This window comes from Denticeps clupeoides, chromosome 4 (assembly GCF_900700375.1).
Source record: "Denticeps clupeoides chromosome 4, fDenClu1.1, whole genome shotgun sequence".
NCBI classification, from domain to species: domain Eukaryota; kingdom Metazoa; phylum Chordata; class Actinopteri; order Clupeiformes; family Denticipitidae; genus Denticeps; species Denticeps clupeoides.
Genome location: NC_041710.1, coordinates 24,067,182 through 24,075,675, shown reverse-complemented (window position 1 = coordinate 24,075,675; position 8,494 = coordinate 24,067,182). Strand labels below are relative to the sequence as shown.

General features: G+C 43.1%; 2 protein-coding genes across 3 annotated transcripts; one reads left to right on the top strand and one right to left on the bottom strand.

Moving 5' to 3' along the window:
* Window positions 1–43: 43 nt before the first annotated feature.
* On the bottom strand, window positions 44–3,489 carry asah1b (N-acylsphingosine amidohydrolase (acid ceramidase) 1b). The gene is made up of 14 exons (XM_028977360.1): window positions 3,187–3,489; window positions 2,971–3,017; window positions 2,696–2,786; window positions 2,532–2,618; window positions 2,369–2,447; window positions 2,200–2,274; window positions 2,040–2,085; window positions 1,665–1,809; window positions 1,500–1,554; window positions 1,348–1,429; window positions 1,140–1,271; window positions 935–1,058; window positions 790–846; window positions 44–707 (listed from the first exon to the last, which is right to left on the bottom strand). Exons 1-14 carry the CDS (start codon window positions 3,295–3,297, stop codon window positions 618–620), a joined length of 1,221 nt encoding a protein of 406 aa, XP_028833193.1. The 5' UTR covers window positions 3,298–3,489; the 3' UTR covers window positions 44–617.
* Window positions 3,490–5,257: 1,768 nt separating this feature from the next.
* On the top strand, window positions 5,258–8,456 carry aip (aryl hydrocarbon receptor interacting protein). 2 transcript variants are annotated; one of them, XM_028978456.1, is made up of 7 exons: window positions 5,258–5,412; window positions 5,847–6,029; window positions 6,106–6,294; window positions 6,986–7,162; window positions 7,239–7,380; window positions 7,460–7,692; window positions 7,849–8,456. In XM_028978456.1, exons 1-7 carry the CDS (start codon window positions 5,314–5,316, stop codon window positions 7,852–7,854), a joined length of 1,029 nt encoding a protein of 342 aa, XP_028834289.1. In that variant the 5' UTR covers window positions 5,258–5,313; the 3' UTR covers window positions 7,855–8,456. The 2 variants fall into 2 exon arrangements, with proteins under 2 accessions (XP_028834289.1, XP_028834290.1); XM_028978457.1 differs by having other exon boundaries at window positions 5,290–5,412; window positions 5,903–6,029.
* The last annotated feature ends 38 nt before the right edge of the window (window positions 8,457–8,494 follow it).

Here is an 8,494-nt window from a genome sequence, read left to right as displayed (position 1 = left end):
TGGTACACTACACCGTTCATAAATACACAGACAACATGAAGCCTTATTTTTGGTTTGACTGTTTATTTTAAATTGGGTAGTGTCAGGTTTTGCACTTTAAACCTTTGGTATCAATCAACATTCAGTATCATGTAGAGTGTTGGGCTGCCATGATTGCTTTGAAACAAAAGCCTGACTGGCTCAGCCATCTTTAAACTCATTAAGGGAAGTTTCATTTAGTGACCCTATAGTACATTGGTGTCATATTACAGGCAAAAACATGGTGTGATCTATACATTTTCTTTTGGATGAAGGTAAAGTGCAGACTAGTATGAATGAGTGAGTGCATAGAAAATGGCCTTCACTGACCTTTCCTAACTCCTTTTAGTGCAAAAGACATACAAAAATGGTTGCTGTTGTTCCCATTGCCAAAGGGCATGCTCATTGTCAAGCCCCTTATATTACAGGAATAATTAAACAATTTACTGCATTGCAGCCGGAAAAAAAGCAAACACTCCCATTATTAATTGTTGCTTGGATGATTGAGTGGAATTTTCAAATTGCTGCATATGTTGCATAAACCAGGAGATAAATTGTTTTAGTGTGAAGCTTTTTCCCCAATGTCCACTAACACAGCATCACCAGGGCATGCATGGACTGGGGCAGTCACGTATGTAAGCCTCCAGCTTCCCAGTGGATGCCTCCATCATTGTGGTGTACGTAGTCAGCTAGAAAAAAAAAAAAGTCAACTATATTATACATAATGTGTAAAATCACAGCTTAGATGACTACACATCCACGACTACCCACCTTGTTTAAAACTGGCTTTGTTGACAGAACATCATACATGGTCTTAATGGAAATGTTCTGTAAAAATGAATCATTAAACTGAGTACAGATGGCTGCATCATTATATTGAGTTATGCTGAGTGTGCATAAGCTAAAACCTGCTCACAGCCTGTGTAGTCTGGTTCATGCACTTCATTGCAGGGGTCCTGCGGTCATCCAGAAACAGAGGGTCCTTCCAGTGGTCATAGTTAGTCTCCAGCACATACCATCGATTCATCTTCAGGTTGATCCTGACACAAAAGGTTTTACCCCGTTTTTACATGGCCAGAGCATACGTTTGTATACAAGGACAACGCCAATGTTGCACTCACTCCAACAGGGACAGGCTTTCGGTCCGGGACCTGGTGATAATGCAGCCCTGCCCAGTCTGGTTTCCACCCAAGATGTAATAAGCAGGGGCCAACAGTTTAGTCTGGCTTAAACTGTTCTTGGCCTCCTCGTAGCTAAAACAGGTTGCCGTCTGTTAATTTCTCCACATTTGATCTGTGAACAGTCTAGCTGATGGGCAGAGCAGATTACCTAGTGGCATTCTCCAGTACGGACCGAGTCAGAAATCCCATCCACATGGCATCTCTATGATGAAGGAGCCACTCCAGAATGCCTGGAAAAATTTTATTCGTTATTCGTTCTAAAGGTAGTGAGCAGATAACTTGTTTTTTTCCTCAACTCACCAATGTAACCACCATCGATGCTGAACCGTTCATTGATGGTGAGGGTGAACGCATGCTTTAGGGAATAAAAGAAGAATAATTATTTATTAAATAAATAAATAAATAAATAAATAAATAAATAGCCATTCAATACAGTTCACTTTATGATCTCAGATGTCCACTCACCGGCCGGATTCCTGTCAAAATGCCCACATAACCTGCAAAGCTGGTGGACTTGAACACTGTGCTGTTTTTTCTCCTGAAGTCTACATTCACCACCAGTGGTTTGAGCTTCTCTGTGATAAGCCAGGACTTGTTCTTAACATCCCAGCTATGGGAAACAAGAATAATCAATTTGACAAAAATGTTCACATATTCAGGCTTCAATTAAATTTAAAAATAAAATTATTATGAACATTAAATTGCAGTCTTAGTTCTATGACTGTTTCTGTTAATCATTCTCCTGATTTTATAATCATTGCATGGATGGAATATTCAGTAGTAATCATTTAATGGCAGTTCAAAATAAATGTGAATATTTAAATTATATACAGTTCTCACCCCAAGAAAAGGCCAAAATCCAGATTTCTGGCATGGATCAAATTGCCTAAAATAAATTCAAATTTTAACATACCAAAGGCAATGAGACTTTAATTTAATCTTTTTAATATTTAATTTTATATTTTTAGTGATCAGTTCTTGTTTTCATTAGAAATGCTACCTGTCGTGTCTTCGGCAACTATTGAGGTGCAGACAGTGAACACTTCATAGAACAGGTTGAACAGGGCGATCTCCCCTGGAAATGCGCAGGAATATATTTCAGGGTTAAAAAACACTTCCCATTTTTGGGTTGGGATATAATGAGAATATAATTTTCCTTTACGCTTTACCTAAAGGCACTCCTGATGCTGCTGCGACACCTCTGAGCTCCTCGTTGAACGGATATGGAAGTGTATCCACGATCAAGGGCTGAAGTCCAAGAAAATCACATGTAGAAGTGTCACTTTTACCAACCGATGGGTAAAACTGTAAAAAAGTTCTGCTTGTACTCACCAGTTCCTTATCAACCAAATCAATGAGTTTCCCACTAGGAACGAGGGCATCCGCTAAATCCTTAATTTCGTCAATCATTTTAACCACCTATGCAGGGCCAGACCGATTATTACTTATGTTTTTTTTGTTTTTGTTTTTTTTTAAATAAGAACACAGACACTTACATCGCTTCTTTTTTCCATCATTATCGCAGCCCATCTTTTGCTTGGTGGCAGGTCAAGATCCACAGTGTACCAGGTGACTGCTCCTTTGAACCTGATGGAAGGAAATGTGCAGGAGTGTAACCAAGCCGCCCCTCACAGTGCCAGCGTCCCTTCACATTGTCCCTGTTTTAAAGCGGCCTGGGATGCCGGGCTGGGAACGTACGTGATAGTTATTCAGTTCCTCTTCTAAAAGACACAGCAAAATAAAGGCTAACATGATAAAAAGGTTTACTTACGTCGGACCTTGAGGGGGATACATGCCAGTTCGACATTCTTCGGTGTACTTAGAGAAAGAGAGAGAAGCCTGTTAAACACACACACACACACACATACATACATACATACACCCACACTCTCTCTCTCACAAACACACACTCACTCTTTCTCTCACTCTCACACACGCCCATACTCACAGACAGTCAGGTTTTCAATATTATTCGCAGCCAACTTACGGGAGGAACGAACTGCGGCGACACGACCGAACACTTCACGACGAGCAGCACACACATGAGCCAGAGAGCCATGTTCCTTCTCCTCAGGTGACCGACGCCAGGCTCCCGCATGAAAACACGGAAGTGCGCGGCTTTTCTCGTGACTGGACAGTCGTCGGAACAAACCACCGCGAACTGCACCAAGTCATCTTAGTCACGACTAATACGCTTCATGTTCGCAAACTATACGTCATTCTGTACTGTTTCTTATTATTGCTATTATTTTATTTCAAAACGATGCGAACTGTTCATGGCTCCGTACGTTCCGAAGATCCTGTTCTTACCCACGTTCTGAAAAATGGTACAATCGGTCGTTCGCCCGACATCGCAGCAGCAAAATCTCATCCTGACCTGAACGCATATTTATTTCAAATGTATTAATTATTATTAGCCTGACGTGAACGCATATATATTTCATGCTTATTTAAATGTTAAATCAACCCATAATGTTATCTGCTGTCACTTGTATTGTTTTGTATTCAATTGTCATAGTTGTCACGAAATAGTGATGAAATTCATACATGGTATGCATTTTTACTAATTACGTAAAAAATGTTTAACTTTGGGCAAAAATATTAGTTATGAGGTATTAGTGAGTTACTCAGGAGTAAAAATGTCATGGGGGCATCATACATTTTGAAACTGACTAGGAAGCGGCTATCAAATCATGTGATTGAGAGACACATCACATGATTCAACATCTTGCTTCTCTAAAATTGTCAGATTTAGCAGTTTGATCGAACTCTGTTAGTTTTAGCAGAAGGAAAAATCAAAGGGTCTTAAGATTCAAAATCAGATCAGATTATGTCATCTAATTTATACAGCTATAAAAAGTCAGACCAAAGTCAGTGCAGATGTGGAGTTCTGCTCCATGATGCCTTAATTACTTTTGACATTTACAGCATTTATCAGACGCACTTATCCAGAGCGACTGACAATCAGTAGTTACAGGGACAATCTCCCTGGAGCAATTTAGGGTCTCAGGGACACAATGGGTGCTCAGGGACACAATGGTAGTACCCGGGTCTTCTGGTTCATAGGCGAGTGTGTTACCCACTAGGCTACTACCACCCTAATTATGTAAGTGTTTTGACCCATGGAAACTGATGTTGTTATTGCTGGTGATATGATGCTTTAGAAGTGGCCTATAGCGCTTAAGGAAGTGCCCCCATAATCAGAAGGTTGCCGGTTCGAATCCCGAGCCACCAAGGTGCCACTGAGCAAAGCACCGTCCCCACACACTGCTCCCCGGACGTCTGTCATGGCTGCCCACTGCTCACCAAGGGTGATGGTAAAAAGCAGAGGACACATTTTGTTGTGTCACTGTGTGCTGTGCTGCAGTGTTTCACAATCACTTCACTTTCACTTTTCACTATAGCTCTTAGATACATGACTGCAGCAAAAAGAGAAGAAATGGTGCTGGGTTCCTTAATCTTTTCTTGATCATGCACTGCCTGCTGCTTGCCAGTTGGAATAGTTTGATAAGGGCCTTCATCCACATGCTGAAAAGTGCAATCTCTTGCAGTGACATTGCACAACAAGACTGTGCACTTCTCTGTAGTGTCAGTCTACACCTATATAAATTCAAGTAAAATAGGTAAAATAAGTTTTCACCAAGTTAGTTATTAAACTTTTTTGGTCGAAATTAACAAGAATAGATAGGTTAGAATTATGAAATTTAAATATCTAAGCTGCTCCATCAGATAATTTTCCATCTACCATTAATGTGTTTGCAGAGCTTCAATGCATCTCTTGATATCAGCTATAAATGTTAAAACATATGGAATTTCTACTACTTTACATGCAATTTGTAGCTGTTTGTGTGTGCTGTCGTTCTCCGGATCATTTCGTCACTGTAAGACGTGAAACTGCCTCCGGCTTTTCCCCCGTTTTCTGCGTCCTGCCCCCTTCCTGTCGGATTCTGCTCAACGGCGCTGCTGATCCTGAACCAGACTTTCCTGCCGAGCCACAAGGACACGCAATAGGCCAAAAAATGCAAGCCTGATCTCAGATCAGCTCGAAGGTAAATTCCCTTTCCCGTCCGCGCAGTCTGGCTGCGGCCCTCCCCACCAGTTCTCGCCAGCAAGGATGGAGGAGCTGGCTATATCGCTCAAAGCCGAAGGGATTCAGAAGAAAGTAATCAGTCCCGGAAAAGGGGAATTGTCTACATTCCCCGATGGGACCAAGGTACGTCCGTGTTTTAGGAATCGTGGATTCGTTTGTAAATGAATTCGTTTCGGTCTTATACGTGGAGATTTCCGAAGGCGCTAACAGGACTATGCTAGTTTGCAGCCAGGCGCTGCGGGACGACCAGCAAGTTAGATTTCGCTGTGCCCTCCTCATTGGCCTGCCTTGTCTAACGTGACCGTAACACGGAATTTAGGCGAACGACGCATTATTTATGCCTTTTTATCGGTGTTGTTTTTTCCCCTGTACATAACATTAAGAGAACTGTACTGAAGAGAGGCGGGCTGTGTTCTCATTGGTCAGGGGCATCTAATGCTAGGATTCGTCGGACGTCACGTCACTCAGGATTTTATTGGCACGTCATTAACGCTCGTCTTGATTGGCATGGGAACTGGCCAATGGGGATGCCCACGTGTACTGCGCTGCTTTTTCAGGTGAAGTTTCACTATCGCACAAGCCTTTGTAATGGCGCGGTGGTGGATGATTCCAGGACCATGGGCGGCTGCAGCAAGCCCATGGAGCTCATCATGGGGAAGAAATTCAAACTTCCCGTGTGGGAGAGGATCGTTTCCACCATGAGGGAAGGAGAGATTGCGGAGTTCATTTGTGACACGAAGGTCTGTGGCTTGTATCTCGCACGATTCGCTCACGTTAAAAAAATAAAGAACTAACTGCCTTCGTTTTGTATTGCAGCACACAGCCTTGTATCCGCTGGTGTCCCAGTCTCTGAGAAACATTAGCGCCGGCAAAGACCCGATGGAAGGGCAGAGGCACTGCTGTGGCATCGCCCAGATCCACTCCCACCACTCACTGGGCCACGTGGACCTGGACCAGCTGCAGGCCAGCCCCCAGCCGCTGGCCTTTACTATGGAAGTCCTGCAGGTGACATCTTCCTGCTCCCATTCACCGGTTCTAAACGAACCGCTGGCCAGAACAAATATTTCTCAGGTCCGATACCTGGTGTTTTGGATATGGACCAAATCACGTACTAGTATTTAATGAATAAATTGTCACGCTACAGGGAGGAGCCTGAGATTACTGTTATGTTTCAGGAAACATCAGACTTGAATATGGTTTTCTGTAAGTTTCCCACTTGTGGGACTAATAAAGGATCTTATCTTCTATACTTGAACAAGTAGATGACATTTACAGAAATGTACATACACCGCTTCAAAATCTCCACGGTCTCTTTTTTTTTTTCTGAACTCCTTTTGTTCTTTGGCATGACTCTTCTGGACGTTGGTGCTGCTGCCGCCACCGCTGGAAACATTGGCGTGGGAGATGTTGCAAATAGCCATGGAACATGTTGGTGTAGCATGAAATACCTCCATACTGCTGACATTTTTTTGCTAGCTCTCTCTTAGGAAAAGCTGCACACTGCGTGGGCATTGATGGAGGGCGCGGGTGCACACAGGACGTAGCGCATCTATGTATAACAACATACGAAAGAATGCAATTTAACTGAATAGATTCACGCGTTGGATCGGTGCATTTGTACTAATTGCAGAGAAGATCGTTCTGGTTGAGCCTTGTTTTTATGTACAGACCTCACTGGTCTTTGGTCGGTCTACAGGTTTTACCCCCAGGCTCGTTCCGGTTGGACACCTGGGCCATGACGGATGAGGAGAAGCTGAACGCTGTGCCTCAAATTCATGAAGAGGGTAATGCGCTCTTCAAAGAGGGTGACACTGCAGCAGCGGCAGAAAAGTACTACAACGCAATTGCCTGCTTGAAGAACCTGCAAATGAAAGTGAGTCAAGGATGGAAAGCCACTTATCACGAGTGTTGAGTGTTTTAATTCACCGGTCTCCATCTTCTGCCAACAGGAGCGGCCCGGTGATGAATCTTGGATCAAGCTTGACCTTATGATCACACCCCTGCTGCTGAACTATTGCCAGTGCAAGCTGATGCAGGGTCAGTATTACGAGGTGCTCGACCACTGCTCCTCGATCATCTCCAAATACGAGGGTGAGTGCATTCACAGGCCACAGGTTGACCATGTGATCCTCCACTTCCACTAATCCCTCTGCTCCCTCTCTCCCCCCAGACAACGTAAAGGCTTATTTCAAGCGGGGAAAGGCTCATGCGGCCGTGTGGAACGAGAGGGAGGCGCGGGCCGACTTTGCCAAGGTGCAGGAACTGGATCAGTCACTTGGGCCCTCGGTGGGACGTGAACTGCGGGCTATGGAGGATCGCATCCGAGAGAAAGAGAAGGAGGAAAAGGGACGCTACAAGAACCTCTTCAGCCACAGTGCCAGTGCTTCTGCCACAGCAACCACTGTAGGTTGTTTGTGTGAACATTCTATTTGGTTCAGTCGCTCTCATGCAGTGTTTAATTACTAGGCAAGAAAAAAAAAACTAAGGAATTTCAAGAACAATGAATCCCAAATCTTACTATGGAAGTAATCCCTTTTTTTTTTGCCTTTTCTCTTTTAGGGCTGATGAACATGGACTTTATTTTATCTTTGTTTCACACAGCAGCTGTGGATGCAGTGGCTTTTGAATTTCATCAAGGTCTCACCCAAGTGAAGCTACATCAAACGATATTTCCTGACAAACGCCTCACTTGTGTGGATGTATAGTCCAAGGAACAAGTGTTTGCATTAGATCGTCACATTCCCCACCATTGTCAGGGACAATCAGAAGATTCAGTTGACTTTTGTAATAATGTCCTTACATATTTCCTTATGTATCCTTATTTAATCTCACTTAAACTGTTAATCTTTTGTTAGTTAGCGGCACATATTTATTTCCCATACTTGTAATATATTTTATGGCCTTACTATAATCAGTCAAATTATGCTCCTGTGAAATGAGGGATGGCCATTACAACAACGCAAATAGATCACTTTTTTTTTTTTTCTTGGATTCTGCTCTCTGTGTACAAACCCATTTTAGGTCAACTTTTATCTGTGGCTGTTAAGTGTACTCCCATACATTCTTCAGTTTTAGGACAGGTGCATTCAGAATAGTGAGGTCCATGTCACTCCAGCTTGTGTTTCTCTCTACTTGTGACTGAAGCCAAATAAAGAAGTCTTACAGAAGTTACTACTCCCAACATATGCAAAAAAAAAAAAAAAAA